This window comes from Pyrus communis, chromosome 10 (genome assembly GCF_041283825.1).
Source record: "Pyrus communis isolate YQ-2024b chromosome 10, ASM4128382v1, whole genome shotgun sequence".
Taxonomy (NCBI): Eukaryota; Viridiplantae; Streptophyta; class Magnoliopsida; order Rosales; family Rosaceae; genus Pyrus; species Pyrus communis.
Window position 1 is genome coordinate 4,210,842 of NC_142574.1, and position 15,430 is coordinate 4,226,271.

At 36.6% G+C, this 15,430-nt stretch overlaps 2 protein-coding genes across 3 annotated transcripts; one reads left to right on the plus strand and one right to left on the minus strand.

The window, feature by feature from the left end:
• Positions 1 to 3,433: 3,433 nt before the first annotated feature.
• Positions 3,434 to 6,668, plus strand: LOC137727708 (tobamovirus multiplication protein 1-like). The gene is made up of 11 exons (XM_088677667.1): positions 3,434 to 3,490; positions 3,641 to 3,735; positions 3,830 to 3,878; positions 4,942 to 5,034; positions 5,133 to 5,204; positions 5,326 to 5,398; positions 5,625 to 5,670; positions 5,773 to 5,836; positions 5,977 to 6,030; positions 6,112 to 6,189; positions 6,337 to 6,668. Exons 1-11 carry the CDS (start codon positions 3,434 to 3,436, stop codon positions 6,616 to 6,618), a joined length of 963 nt encoding a protein of 320 aa, XP_088533793.1. The 3' UTR covers positions 6,619 to 6,668.
• Positions 6,669 to 6,824: 156 nt separating this feature from the next.
• LOC137727750 (calmodulin-binding transcription activator 2) lies at positions 6,825 to 15,220 on the minus strand. 2 transcript variants are annotated; one of them, XM_068466566.2, is made up of 13 exons: positions 15,058 to 15,220; positions 14,843 to 14,962; positions 14,296 to 14,411; positions 14,002 to 14,090; positions 13,725 to 13,767; positions 12,515 to 12,692; positions 12,241 to 12,354; positions 11,799 to 12,097; positions 10,835 to 11,335; positions 9,534 to 10,225; positions 8,586 to 9,165; positions 7,759 to 8,082; positions 6,825 to 7,309 (listed from the first exon to the last, which is right to left on the minus strand). In XM_068466566.2, exons 1-13 carry the CDS (start codon positions 15,095 to 15,097, stop codon positions 7,175 to 7,177), a joined length of 3,231 nt encoding a protein of 1,076 aa, XP_068322667.2. In that variant the 5' UTR covers positions 15,098 to 15,220; the 3' UTR covers positions 6,825 to 7,174. The 2 variants fall into 2 exon arrangements, with proteins under 2 accessions (XP_068322667.2, XP_088534187.1); XM_088678061.1 differs by having other exon boundaries at positions 6,825 to 7,515; positions 15,058 to 15,197.
• Between the last annotated feature and the right edge of the window lie 210 nt (positions 15,221 to 15,430).

Consider the following 15,430-nt stretch of genomic DNA (forward strand, 5'->3'; position numbering starts at 1 on the left):
ATAATTGGGTTGCTACACCTGAAGCACAAAAATCCGATATGATGCATAAAACCTTTGATGACATTAAGGAATTTGCCAATGATTATGATGATAAGTGTATGCTTATGGTGAGATGGATGCATAAACTAAAGGAGCAAATATGTAAATGTGACGGAGCAGTTAATAGCACTCAACCAACACCACAGTCACATATTGCTATGAACTCTGATCCTCTCCGTAACCTAAGTCAGCGTATACTTATGCCATTGTCGACTAGAGGTAAAGGTCGTCCACCATCTAAAAGAAAATAATCCAAGACTGAGCAAGTAATCAAAAGAAGACAAAAACGACAGAAAAAGATTACATCTCATAAGGACAATACAAATGAGGAAGGAACACAGGTAACAAACATATTTGTTTTATGTAACTAATAAGTTGATAAATCATAACATGTTTCATTTGCAACTTTTGTAGAAATCCATAGAAAGTGATGCAATATGCCATATTGATGGTCGACCTCCTTGTAGAAGTTATAACATAGTTGCAACACAAGAGAGTAATGTCGTTGTGAAGGTATGCGATAAATATATTGATCTTCTTGTTATCTTTTTTCTTAGTTAATAATCATTGTCATTGTAGTTACAATTAAAATCTTACTCTTTGTAATTGTAATTACTTTTATTCTTTGGGATTTAGCATTCTCATCTTACACAAGGTGTTCAAATTTGCATGCCTGCCAACCAATATCCTATTTTCCCCCATACTAATGTAAGTTGTGCATTTTGTCCTATTGATAGTGATTTTTAATTGCTTTTGTGTTAGCTATTGAACAAATATTACATAATGTAGGAAAACATGACTTTGTTATTGGAACTCAGTCAAGGTGGTCATCCAAGCCTATTGTACAAAGAGTTTGAGATTGGAAATATAACTTATCCTACTATGCATGGAAATAATGTCCAAGTAAATATTGAGAGGTTGCATATAATTCTTTTGTTGTTATTAATTAAATATTTATTTACATCACAGTATAATGCTCTATCTATAGTTCTTATGGGGTTTTTTTTTTTTTCTCTCTCTTTATTTAGGGTCAACAATTTCAATACTGGAATGGAGGTTATAATATATACAATATGCATGACTCTATTTCAAGAGAAAACGATGACCAGGAGCTCAACTAAGCAATAGAAGCAAAAATGAAAGACATTTCTTTTTGTAGTTTGAGTTTTTGTGGATTTGGATCCTATTTCTTCTAAACATAGATTTCAATGCATTTGAAATATTTTGTAACAATAGCCAATATACAAACGTGTCACTCTTTTAATTCTTGTTGTACTGAAACCGGAGTCATTTACATTGTGCTTGCAATTCAAGGACCTTAAACAGTCTCATGTTTCCATTTGCAACAAAATTGATACGAATTGAATTATGAGATTTAAAATGTAGGAAGAGAACATTAATGATAAATGTAAGTCAATGATACATGGTTATATAAACTAGATGCCACTTCTCTTACAACAATTCATAAACAAAAAATGTAAGTCAACGATAAACGGTTGTATGAACTCTTTACTATGTAATCAAGAATCAGCTAATGACTTTCAATTGTCTATTCAATGAAACCCATCGTAATAATTGAAAAAGTATACTTGCATTCTGAAATAACCATTCAAAATTTCCAAAGAAACTAGGTTTAATACTCGAGTCATTAAGGACTCCATCTTGTTCTTACTATATGGACTCCATCACAGGAATATAAATTGGTTTGTACTTGGGACAGTTAGGAAGACACAATGATTGAGCTCGTCATCTCAGGAACATAACCTAGTTCCTACCATATGGACTCGACCATGTTCTTGTTCTTCTTCTTGTTGGTTTTTCATCATCTCTATAATCTCCGAGGGCCACAAGAAAGATTTGTTGTGCTGGCCAAATGCTTCAGTACCTGTTTGCAGAAACATTAATGTTATCAAATGATACAAATAAACAAGACTGGATGAAGAATACCCCCACAATATCAAGAAACGTAGTACATACATATACAGGGTAATATTTCAGATGAAATTATTCTCAGATCCATCTTGGCATTCATAAAAAATAAAAAATAATAATAATAATAATAATAAACAATAATCAAACCACGAAATGTAACCACTAAACGCATGGAACTAGACTTGTAATTTGAATTTCTTACAGTTTCCATTCTTCTTCTTTTTATTTTCAAAGCGACTGGTCTTTCTCTAGCTTGCATGCACTTCATATAATCATATTTCTTACGATTGTGAGCATACAATATAAAGTTCAACAAGAACATATAACCTCTCTAATTTATGAACCTATAATCAAATTAAAGGAATCTCAGGTAAGTGTCGTCAGGAAGCCTCCACCCCTTCATCACGACACCACTAACGTCAACTCTGATCAAGACCCAAAGAAGAATTTATCTTGCTACACAATGGAGATTGGGAGAGAAAAAGAAATAAACAGACTAAAAAAATTAAATTCATTGAAAAATATGATAGATGTGTACCAATAATCCAAATAGGGGAGCGTATGAACCTTGCCGTATGAGATTTAATTTAGATTGTGGTGGATTTGACTGACCTAAAAAAATGGCGTGAAAGAACTGGTGTAGAAGAAGAAACGGGAGAAGAAGCAGGATTGAATGGGGAAGGAAGGAGAAGACTCCTTGGATGTCATTTTTTTTTTTTAATTATTGGTTTATTAAATGATTTTTAATTTAAATTAAATTCTTGTTAATTTAATTGATGTGGTTGTTCATATCAGATACCACATAAAATATAAAAATATGGTATAAAAACATAATAAGTATAACATTACTGATCTAAATTTGGCTACCATATTTACAAGTACGCAGTGCAATCACTTTGACCACGATATATGATCGTTGTATGTCAATCCAGCATATTACCGTTAGATTGCGGGCTATTCACCAGCATAGGAATCTCTTGCTGGTAGTGATGTGGTGTATGGGAGGCCGTTGGATTATTTGGGCGGTGAAGATGCTATCAAATGCATGCAGATCAAATGGCAAATGCACTCACTTAAAATTCATATCGGATTCCATTCAGGATGATTCCTTTGTGCAGTCGATGAACATGGCTGACCCGCACGTGGTCTAGTCCATCTACGTGTCCTAGTTCTCCTTTCTCCACGTGTCAGTTCCCTTGGCTCTGTCATCTTGCCAAGTTTCTCTGCTTCTCCAAACAGAAATCGTTTTCCTAACTAATTAGTTTCCTCTGTGAATAGCAAAAAAGAAGACGACATAGTTTGTTTGTTTTGTTTGAGAGAATTGAGAGGTGGTGGTGGTGGTGGTGGTGATCATGATAAGCAGGAAGGGCATGGTGTTTAATTACAGCGGTGGCGGGGACGGGGGCGGGGGCGGGGGCGGGGGCGGAGGCTCATATGATTGGTGGAATCAGGATCAGAAACAATGGGAGAGTACTGTATCTTGTGTGCTTCTTATGGATTGGTTTCCCTTGTTGCACTGGTACAATTAACAGCATTATTATTCTCGTTTCTATCGTTTTTCATTATTATAAATGGAAAATTTAAATCAATCTCGTTCAAGGTAATCAAGCTGACTATAGCAGTGTGTATAGCAGTGTGCTCAAATCATAATAAAAAAAGTGATTTGCAGGTACAACTTGGGCGTATTCAGTTAAGAGTGCTAGAATATGGGTGGACAATACAAAAGTTTTTCCATTTGATGAACTTTCTAGAGAATGGATGTAAGCTTTTAGTTTATTTTTATTTTTATTTTTTGGTGTTAATTTATTGTATAAGCATTTTTTGTTTTTCTGAAAAGAAAATGCATTTGGGCGGTGAGGGCTCTCCTATTTGGTCTCTACAAGACTGTCTTCCTTATTAAACCTAAGGTATGATACTATGGCATATTTGATTTGCACTCCTCAATTTTTCATTTTTACGCACACGCACACATAAATGTTGTCCTGTTCTAGGATTAATAAATGTGTTTTTGGCGAGTGTACTATGATGTAAGTACAATCGGTATTTTATGCGAATCTCTACACTAAGGGGAGGGGTGACGGTTTGAACCCAGGAGGCAGTGGGCAAGTGTATGATGTTTAACAGTTTAAGTAACAATTGTTCATATTTTAGGATTTTTAATGTTCCATGGTAAATACTCGTGACTCACAAGGATGTGAAAATTGTCCCACCTCAAAGAGTTAAGAAACTTTGTGAGGGCTTATTGGTTAGGGTGAAACCGTCTTCTTTTTATGCTTAGTACGGAAAATATACTTGAAAATGCATAGGGTTCATCAATTAAGTATGTTGGAAAACTATAAACAGGATGTGCAAGGTCCCCTTCTTTCGTGCAACGTAGACTCGTAGCACAGGAATACATTTTCGACTTTCACATGAACCTTCAACCTTGTATAAGTAGATTAATTTATATTAGCATGTATAATACACTCCAAAAAGAGTTGAGCAATAAACGATGTAGCTTCTCGACTCATCAGAATACAAATACTGAAGAGTTGTACAAGCAGTATTAAGATGGTATATAAAACTTGCAAGAAAATCTCATGTATATTGTGATTGCTCTCCCACATTTTCAACTAAGTATGGCGTTGTTTAGTTTTTCTCTCCTGTATGGTGAGTAAATTGACAAAGCATGTATAAGTTTTTGTTTCACCCACACTGTGAAAGTAGGCTTCGGGCTTGACCAGGCTCCTTTGTTGGTGGAGCAGTTCAATTAGAAGTGCATGATAACAAGCCTTCAATAGCCTTGGTTTTGTTCTCCAGTAGCATGCATCATGTATTCTACTCTTCATGAGTCATACGTCTGCATTTCTTAGATTTGAAAGCGGAGTTCGATTTATCATAACTTTTGATCCCTAATATCAATTTGTTCTGATGCTTTGCATTATCTTAATATATAACCTCTTCTGATTACGCTGCCTAAATGTTTCGTAGGCTCTTGAAATGCTGCTTATGGATCTTCCTGGACTTCTATTTTTTTCCATGTATACGTTACTTGTCTTATTTTGGGCTGAGATCTATCACCAGGTACATATACCAACGTTTCTTTGCCTTTGGATCCAATTTGAAATATTCATTGTTCATTGTTAATTACTATCATCTGATTCGTTTTATGATTTTTTCAGGCCAGAAGTCTTCCAACAGATAAACTTAGACCTGCATATTATGTTATAAATGGTTTTGTATACTTCACGCAGGTAACTCAAAACGAGGTTTTTCCTGTTGAAAATGGTTAGATGCTTGCAATGTTGGATTAATTTTAATATGCCACTACACTGCGAGCATCTCTGTTTCCTGGTCATTGTGTTATGATGATAGGTGTGCATTTGGATTTTGTTGAGGTTAAGCAGAAGTCCTGTTGCCGTAGAAGTTGCTAGAATCTTCTTTTCAGGTAAAAGTCGATACTATATATTAGTTTTTTGCCTTTTGTTAATTTATTTCCAATAATTTCAAGTGCTTGTCAAACATTTATGCAGTTTGAATAGTAAGTTCATTGCCTTAGGCAATCATTATCCCTAGTCAGTGCATGAAGTCGATTGGGACTTTATTTGCAAGATAAACGATTATGCAGACAGAATAACTAAAACTCTATGCGTTGATGTTCATTGTGTTTGCAGTTATTTCATTCTGTACTGCTCTGGGATTCTTGATATATGGTGGAAGGCAAGCACTTTTGTCAGCTCAGAGAAAGCACCCGAGTTTTTCGTATTTTTTATTCTTCTTTTTATAAAACAAGTGTTTACTTTGACGTGTTTATGACTTTAGGTTGTTTATCATGCTAAGGCACTTCCCCATTGAGTCAAGAGGACGTCAAAAAAAGCTAGAGGTGGTTTGTGCTTATATTTCGCTCGTTTTCTTTATGGCCTTCAACGAACCGAAGATATGAGATGTCCTTTTACTGGCAGCTTTCAAGCGCAATTCTTGCAATCTGTGTAAGGAGGCACGGTGCCTAACTTATTTACATGGCAGGTTGGATGGGTCACAGGCATTTGCTGCTCATGTTTCTTGATAAGATGCATTGTGGTAAGTCCCCTTCAATTGCGAAGCACATGTAACCAGTAAAGTTATTGAGTTCTGAGGGCTTCTTGCGTGATGGTATTGCAGCTCGCAGGTTCTGCATTTGACAAAGATGCAGATGTCGATGTCATTGGTCATCCCATCCTCAACCTTGTTTATTACATGGCAAGTTTTAAATCCTGAAAACTTTATATGCTAGAATTATCGCCTGTCCGGAAGGACCGAAACCTCAATGGACTACTTGTGTTTTTGACTGCTTGTTATATAAGCGCTTTTGTTTATGATGTAAATTGCTTTCACTTCTTTTGGCAGTCGGCGGAGATTGTTCCATCGGCTTTGGTGCTTTTCATCCTTCGGAAGCTGCCCCCGAGGCATGTTTCTGATCAATACCAACCCATAAGTCGAAAGCTCCATTTGCCTTTTGAGCCAACATTGAAACTGAATTTGTTGGATGATTCTGACCTGCTTCAGTTTAATTATGCTTGTATGTTCTTTACTTATTATCTCTCCTGTATATTCTTCGTTCTAGCAACGGGAACGGTATCTACCAACAACCTCTGGAATAACAACTGGAATGCCGGTACTAGCTCTTAGTTTAGTGATAAAAAGTTACTTTTCTCATTGATCGGGAAAGAATAAACATAATTTAGACGATTATTATCTCTCTCGCGTTCAGTTCAACCTAGAATCTTTGGAGATGCACAATACTAGTAGAATCCGGCTGCACCAACGCATATACATATCTACGACGATTCGGTACTAGATTTCAATGGATGCATGAGTTCATCTACCGAGCTTAGTTACACAAAGATTTTAGGGTCATAAATAAATTAGTGACTACAAAGTCTTTTGCGACATCGAAAATCAATCTAGACATGTATTCCTAAACAAATTGAACCATAATACAAACTACACATTTACCTCCACTACGGTAAAAAAACATACATGAAATTACAACCACATTAAAATTCTATAAGCCGGAGTAAATTTCAGATGTCACCACTACACTCCGGCACGATCCTGCACAAAGCGGGATATCGTATACGATTGCCTAAATTCATCAAACATATGCACAGATGAACCAGGATCTCCAAACCAGGATAAGGATGCCAATCATGTAGAATGTACAGGTCGAGCAACTCAAGTCGGCTCAATCAAACGCTATCGACATGAAAGTGTCATCATCCAACAACTTGTCGATATCAATTAGATCATCGCCACCCTCGGCCTTTTCATCACCACCCTCGGCCTTTTCTTCTGATACCTCGACAGCCATGTCATTTACCTGCCGATAGTCCACAACATGCAAAACGTGTTATCGAAGTGGAGCGAGTTATTGTTATTTAGTATCGCCTAACGGTTCCATCAATCATCTAATAGAAATGACACGGCAACGTCCAATAAGCATCGTGGAGATGATACATGTTTTTCTATAACAGATTCAGACACTGCAAAGTAGAAAAGCAAAATATCTGCAAGAATATAAGAAAACTGAACCAAAAACAAACGTGTTAACCAGCGATACAAACATGTTAATTAGTGGGTACTAATGATCGACAAGAAGTGAAAACGTTAGCAAGAGAATCGTAACATAGTATCATAAACTATATACATCATGGGGGATTAGCAAGTAAACTAACTAAAGCCAAAATGAAGCGCAATCAAATATTCGGTCCTACAGTAATTTACATAATAATATGAAAGCCAAATGCACAAGTTAAGATCCATCAATACCTTTGTTTCACGGAATCCTTCAACAACATTTAGCAGTCTACGGTATTGAGCTCTTCCCTCTGGATATTGAACCATAGACTTTACCCTAGTAAGTGCTTTTTGTAATCTTTCCTCTGTTTGTTTTCTTCCTTTCTTGAGAAAATCATAATCATCCTCACTTGAGGCCACAGGTTGGGGGTCCGGAATCTTGGCAACTGCATCTGGTCGGAATCCTCGTAAACCAGTCCCCTTCCGTCTCCAACGCAAAATAACTTTCTCCAGAATTCCAACTGACCAGGTGATTGCCTTGTATTGTTTCCTTACCTGGTGTCCCCTTACATGGGCCTTCAAAATATGAAAAATGGGAAATTAACATTCACTTCCATGGTCAAATCTTTCAGAGAAGCAAAACCCAGAAAATTAAGAGGGTCTTTTGAAAGTTCATATAAAAAAATTCACATAACTGCTGCAAAAGTTAACAGCATGGGAAATGGAGGAAAATATACAATTAGGATTCCGCTTAAAATCGAATAGTTAATAAAAGTGGAGATTCAGACCGCGATTTAGTCAAACCCTGAACTCTTAAAAGTGGTCCAAAAATTAACAAGTCTACAACCCTTTCCATCATTTGTCTAAGAAAACTAAAAGTAGAATTTTTATATGTGAAACAGATGGTAAATTACTAATATAGAGAGCTCTACATGGATCATTAGTGACCCAAAATTAGAGGCACCAGTAGAGGCTATCATGATAAGATTGTTTTTATTTTATTTTTAATGATGATAGTATATAATGATAAGTTGAAAATGATAATAAATAATAATCAACGTCAAAAAGTTGCAACGGACCTGGATTTTAACAATTCTCTGACGAATTATCAGGAATTCTTTTCTCTTTTTCCAACCACGAAACTTTTTCTGTATCTGAACTGCAGCAGTATGAGCATTTCCGTTGACCGGTCCCTTGTGTGATTTGGAAGTTATGAATGAAATTGCTCGTTCATCCGGCATTCCGAACTCATCACTGTCAAACTCAGTTAACCGTTTCCTCTCAAATGACTGCATCCTGAACATTTGCTGTATCCGATCAGCAGCTTGGGTAGCATTAGTTATAGCAGTAAGTGAGTCCTTCAGTGACAGTGCATCAGGTATATCACCGTAACACACAGGTGTAGCTATCCGTTCTGAAAAAGTTTTGACAACTTTTGTTCCAGATATTTCTGCAGCACCATCTTCCTTCCCATCGTTCATTGTAAGGGATTTAAGGTAAGTGGTCAGGGAAGACTCTGCAAGGAAGCCTGAGATTCCTTTGTGACTGCTAACAGATGCCAGATCTGCTGGTGTTCTACCCAAAGGAACCTCTGGAGACGGATCAGTCAGTGCTCCAGGATCTGCACCAAGAGATAAAAGGACTGCAACTGTATGCTCTCTGAGTTTGGCATAGGTTCAAGAAAGCAAAAACAAAAGAGTAAAATGTGAGTGGTGTTGGAAATTTGCAAGAAATTTATAATGGTGAAAGCTAAATGACATATATAGCTTAGAGCTTAAGATGCGGGTTAAAAGCAATATTAGACGTTTGTTACTGTAAGATCACTAGTTAACTAGTGGCAGAGCACTCCACCTCACATATTTTAGATGAGATCTAGCATTGCAAAAGTTGCGGTAAAACAAACTTGGGATGCTTTAATGGGCTCCGAGGGAAGAGTACAAGCCAAGTCCCATGGTATACAACAAAGGTAGAGCAGATTCAACAGAAGCTAGACTAAAATAAAATGAAAAGGGTTCTGATGTCCTTGCCTGCCATAGAAAGCAGCCCAATGAAGGGCAGTCCAACCATTAACATCACGAAAATTGATGCTAACTCCTGCAGTTACAGTGGGTTTTATGGCCCAATCGTAGCCAAGGGCAGCTGCTAAATGTAGGACACCTTGTCCCTCAGCATCTAATACACTTGGTCCTTTACCATCTTCTATTGCTTTATAAAGGAGCCATGTGTACAACTTCTCTTTCATCAGCTTTATAAGATGTTCCATCCCTTCATTTTGGAGCAAATAATTCACTGCCGCTGGCTCTGCTGCATGTAAATAATCCTCTTCCTCCTGGAGTGATATGATTTTACTAATTAGGCTTCGATTCTCCTTAACACCTCCAAATAGTTGACCTGAAGGGCTTAAAGGTCTCAGAGACAGTAAACTCTCAAGACGTAAGTGAAGATGCATTTCAGGTGCAGCGCCATCACCTATATCTGTAATATCTAAACCTTTTGTGGAGCCCACTTGATACTTGAACTCCCTTACTTCACTACAAGCTAGCCTGTTGGAACAGGTTACATAGAAAGGGACTTGCCCGGCACTGTGAGGTGGAGCAAAACAGAAAAGAACTCCACTGGCTAAAACCTGTGCTGGAACCTCCACCTCCCCGAACATACAAGACCAGCTGTATTTTGTTACCTCCTTTTGACTTACCAAGAATGTTCCGAAAACCAGAACCTGTTTCACGTTAAGAAGAATGAGATGACAACTAATACATCGAGCACATGTTACAAATAAATGACAACCATCTGATCTGCAATAGACATGTCAACATATTCAGTAGCCCTTTACAAATGAATGGAGACTAGCCCTAATTATTGACATTGAGTTGCAAAACAGATACCAAAGAACAAATATAACAGAAAAATTGATTAACCAATCAGTTTAAATGGGGACAGAAGAGAAGCAAAACCAAAATATGTCAGAAATCTCAAGTATAAAAATAATGGAAATTAAATTGTAGGTGTCTTTCTTTTCTTCTCCGTAAGTGGAATATGTTAGCATTGCAAGAAGTTCTAAGCACAACATACAAAAGTCTAGCTAATAGTTACAGACTTGTTCAGAGTAATCATGCTTATGAAACAATTGCATGTTATAAAATACGTTTTCATCAAGGAGAAATTAATTGGCGCAAAAACCATCATTAAGAACAAATTCTAGTGAGCTTCTGACAAGATGTATTTACGTGGCAGAAACTCAATCCAAGATACAAGTTACTATTTTTCTTCCCCATGTTTTAATTTTTCTTCTTTAAGGTGTATGATTATATAGTTCACAATTTTGTACCTCAATTTCAGAGTCTGTATACGCCCACTTTGGTGAAAAATCAACTATGCTGAAAAGCTGGTCCTGGGAGATGGAGGGGCTCAACGAGGAATCATCAACTACATCTCCACATTCAGCCGTGCTCCATGGAATACCAGATGAAGATTGCATCTGCAGATCATCTACCTCTTCGAGTTCCTTGGAAACCCACCTAGAAAAGCTGTCAACTTTCTTCAAACCCTCTTCTCGATCTAATAATTGCTGTCTCAAAGTTAAAGCATAGTTGACATTCCCATCTTTAGAAACATCATGCTCAGAACTTGATATGATTAAACATTCAGATTCTGCATTTGTAAGCTGTGCTTGAAGGTCGTCCTGCACAAGCTGCTCATTTTGCTGATTGAGATGAGCACTAACAAGGTCAGGAGTATTTCTCAGATTCGCTTCAAGAGTTCTTTGCAAATTCATTGACTGGTCCAGGGAACACTCAGGCAACTGCAGTGAATTGTCTCCCAAAGGAAGCTGGATAAAGAATATAAGAATTAGAAAACTAATGTAATTCTTATTTCTTAATTTGAGAAATCTGTTCTGTTTTATAACATACAAAAGGTGACAAATAAATATATGTAGCAAATGAGAGAATCCATGAAATGAAATCACGCAAATCAAAAAATGAAATCCAAACTGTTGGGCAGTCAGTTACCAAGCTGAGATGCTCTTTGTTGATACACCATGTTATTACTGTATACTTATAGTATTGTTCGGACCTTATAAAACTCAATACCTCAGCTGTTTTGGATGTCAATACACAAAACTTAGGTAGTGAAAGTGCTGCAGTTCAACAAAACATTAAAACCCAGGACATACACATGGAAGAAGCATTGCACCTCATTTCAGCAATTATCTGTATCAATAAGCCCAAATGATATACAGCTAAGGAGCATGCCTACCATAGATCAAAAAAACCACAGAAGCTATTAAATACCTGCCAATTTGTTTGAAATGGCATAGAACTCCCAAACTCCTCCTTTAAAAAACTATTCCCTAAAGTTTGTTGTTCAACAGGAACTTCACCAGAACCAATTTGGGTGGTAGACATTGATGCATGAGAAGTTCCGGTGTGGAATCCTGTTGTGCATTGTTCCAAAATTTCTTCCCAGGATCCCGCGCCAAGTGTTTTTTGACAATCAATCACACCAATAGAGTCAGCACTGAAATGATGTTGATCATTCTCAAATTGTGGCCTGTAGACTCCATGAATTGATGACTGGCCATCATAATTGTCTGGTAAGAATGTAAAATCAAATCACCATGTTACACCACATAAGAGGCTATTGGACGAAGCCATTCAAACAAGGAATAATAAACAAGTAAGATCTTTTCCGCCAACCCTGCGGAAAAAAATAATAAGAAAGAAAGAAGATTACTTAAACTTGGATGCAGTGAGGGATCAAGCTCTGCGTTGTCCATCAGAGGACCATTCCCCATTTTTGGTGACTCAAAAACTGAGTGAAATAAGGAACTCACTTGGTGACTATCTCCTGCATCAACTCACATGTTAAATGACAATTCTAGTGCAAATTTAAGAAGTGTGCAAATCAAATTGTCTCAAATGAAGACAAAAAGTTCTCGACCCAGAATAAGAGAAAACCCAACAAGTAAAAGATGACCTCTTTTAACAAAGTCAGAGAAACAGAATACCGGAATCGACATCTTCACATGCTGATGTCAAGGTGCTGCTTGGGCTTGCATAATCTGTATATCCTGAAGGTGTTCTGCCATTACTATTAGAAGGGCTAGAAGTCCAGGGGCTGCCATTTTTCAGATCCGGTGCAACCTCATCATTCTCTACAATGCCTCCTGCATTTGCCCTATTACCCTGATAACAAAATAACCAAAAGGCAAATCACAAACAAATATATTTTATGCATAAAAAATTTCAGAAGAAAGCAGCCACAAAAAAAAAAAAAAAAAAAAGCATCAACAATAAAAAAAGAAGTATGCATAGCGGAGATAATCTGGGTTGAGAAACTTAGACAAACTTGAATCTTGACTCTAACGAAACTTACACCCAATTTCTTACCAACATAAAATCGCAAAGTTGAGAAAGTACACAGCAAAGGTCAAATATCTGAACTGCGCAAGGCATTTTATCATGCAAACCGCAATTGTTAAACTACAGGCCCTCCTCTCATTCCTTGTACCTTTTTCTTTTGTACACTTCCTCTATTTCTATAAACCTATCCTTCAGATCAATATTTCATGCGGTTTCACTCCTATTGTAATTTCTTACTTTCTTGACATTGTGAAGATTACAACAATAGCTGCTATTTGGAATTTTAGATCATGTCACTCAGCCCTAATGCCATTCCAAATCAACCTAAGGAGTCCGTTTGGTTATTTTTTTCTAAGCCACTCTGTACTGTTCCAGATCTTCCAAAATTACTATATCAATTTCATTTTAGTACCTGAGCCTTGGCTTATTAAAAATGGTGAGCAGGGACTAGGGCACGTTCTACGTTAATTCACACCAGTAGGGAGAGAGATTTGAGAAAACTTAAAAAAAATAAAAAATACATACATACATACATATATATATATATATATAGGATTACGTCCAGAATAATGTGGCTCAATCAACATTTTATGCTTTAAGGAGAGGTCAATGAAGGGAAATTGTGGCAAGTTTGGCAACTAGTGATTGGAACTTCGAAATTCGACGAGAAGATTATTTTTACATGAAGTAAAGTTGCAACCCTGCTATTAATTCCTTAGATTAACTGTTAGGAAATAGAAGAACGCAAGAGACTAGCATGAGCAAGTACTTTAACTGGATGAAAGTTGGTCTACATAACAGAAACAATAAAGGACATGAAAAGTAGATAAAGAACAAGGAGGAGAATAGTAATACCTTTACTTGCAAGTAATGAACAAAAACTATGTGCATCAAATCCCTGCAAATTGAACAAGTAAATAAAATTAAAAACAGAAACCGTGAAAAAAAGAAAAGTTTTAAAAGGCAGAAAACTGTACAAAACCTAACTATATTTATGCATTCCGAAAAGAAATATAACCAGATAAATTTGAAACTTTATGGAAAGGCATGAACAGTCAACTGTGAAATACAAAATTTTATACCAAAATGTAGAACACATATAAATAAATAAACATATCTAACTCAGACTTACTGCTCAAGCAGCCAATAGCAGCGCCTTTGAAAATTTTCATCATCTTCTCCATGGGCATAGTAGCAGTGTAGAACATCTACACTGCCAACCTGAAATAAACTGAAGAGTGTTACCTCGCAGACTCCGGTAACTCTTTGTTGAGTTTAATGAAGATGATTTTAACATTTCTCTTCAGAAAACATCCGATAAAGAAAAAAGTTTGAGTCCAATTATACATGAGCATTCTTTCAGTACATACAGAAAAAGTATCGTCTTTAACAGGAAATTTATTACAAACACACAAACTCCAGATACCTTTAGCTTCTCATGGGCCTCCTTCACAGTCTTGCCGTCTCGTTTCTTCCTCCAGTTATGTCCATCCTTTCTAAAGTATCTCAGAACCTTCCTGTCAAAAAGATACAGCGAACCGCCTGGCATGGCAGAAAAAGTTCCACACCAGAATGTTCTCTGTGTGTAAATACTACAACTGACACAACAACCCGTAACCACGTTTTATGTACAGAAAGAGCTAGTGAGTTTGCCTAACATGATCAAAAGGTTCGATAGAAAACATATGAAAACGATATCCCGAGACATCAGGGGGCACTGAATATTCATTCTAATCTAATCTAGCTTAAACTAAACCACGGGAATGGGGATTCGAACTTAGGTGCAGAGTCTGCAGACAGCTGATCTGTTAAAACCCTAACAAATTGGAAATTTTATTTTTTAAAATAAACCAATTAAGAGGAAATAACATGTAACTTTGCAGAAGCAAACATAAGCAAAACATAAAATTGAAAGAAAAAAAAAACACATATATTGTTAATTAATTACAAGGTCAATAAACAAATAACCGTACTAGGTGGTTTGTTCGGAGGCTCTGGTGAAATATGGAACTTGTGAAAATTGCTAAGAATTTCACAGATTTCAGCAGGGCGCAGCCATCGGTGCTGGGCCTCAACCAGTAATTGCTGAAAGTCTGCATACACGAACGAAATCAAACCAATCAGAAACTGATCGAGCAGGAATTTAAGTTCCAGATAATTATGGGTAATCGAAGGTTGGAAATCTGACCTAATCGAGGACCCTGAGCGTCCGATCCGCGTTCTGCCATGGAAGACTAGTTGAAGCTAATCGAGTTGATACAAAGTAGACTTTTACTTTCCTATTAATTTGTGTTTTTTTATTATCTTCAATTCATTTGGATTCGATAACTCCGATGAAAGAAGTCAAAGTCAAACTTGTACAGATGTAAGCAAGAAAATTTTATACAGGACCGTTTTTATCACAAATACTATTTGAAATTGAGTTCTTCGTCAAGATAATTATTGAAATCGAAAATCGATCAACTAGTCTCTGAAAATAAATGTTGCAAATCAATATAATGTTTTCATTATAATTTTACGAAAAATTATATTATGTGCTGATGCGGAACATAGCTGAATCT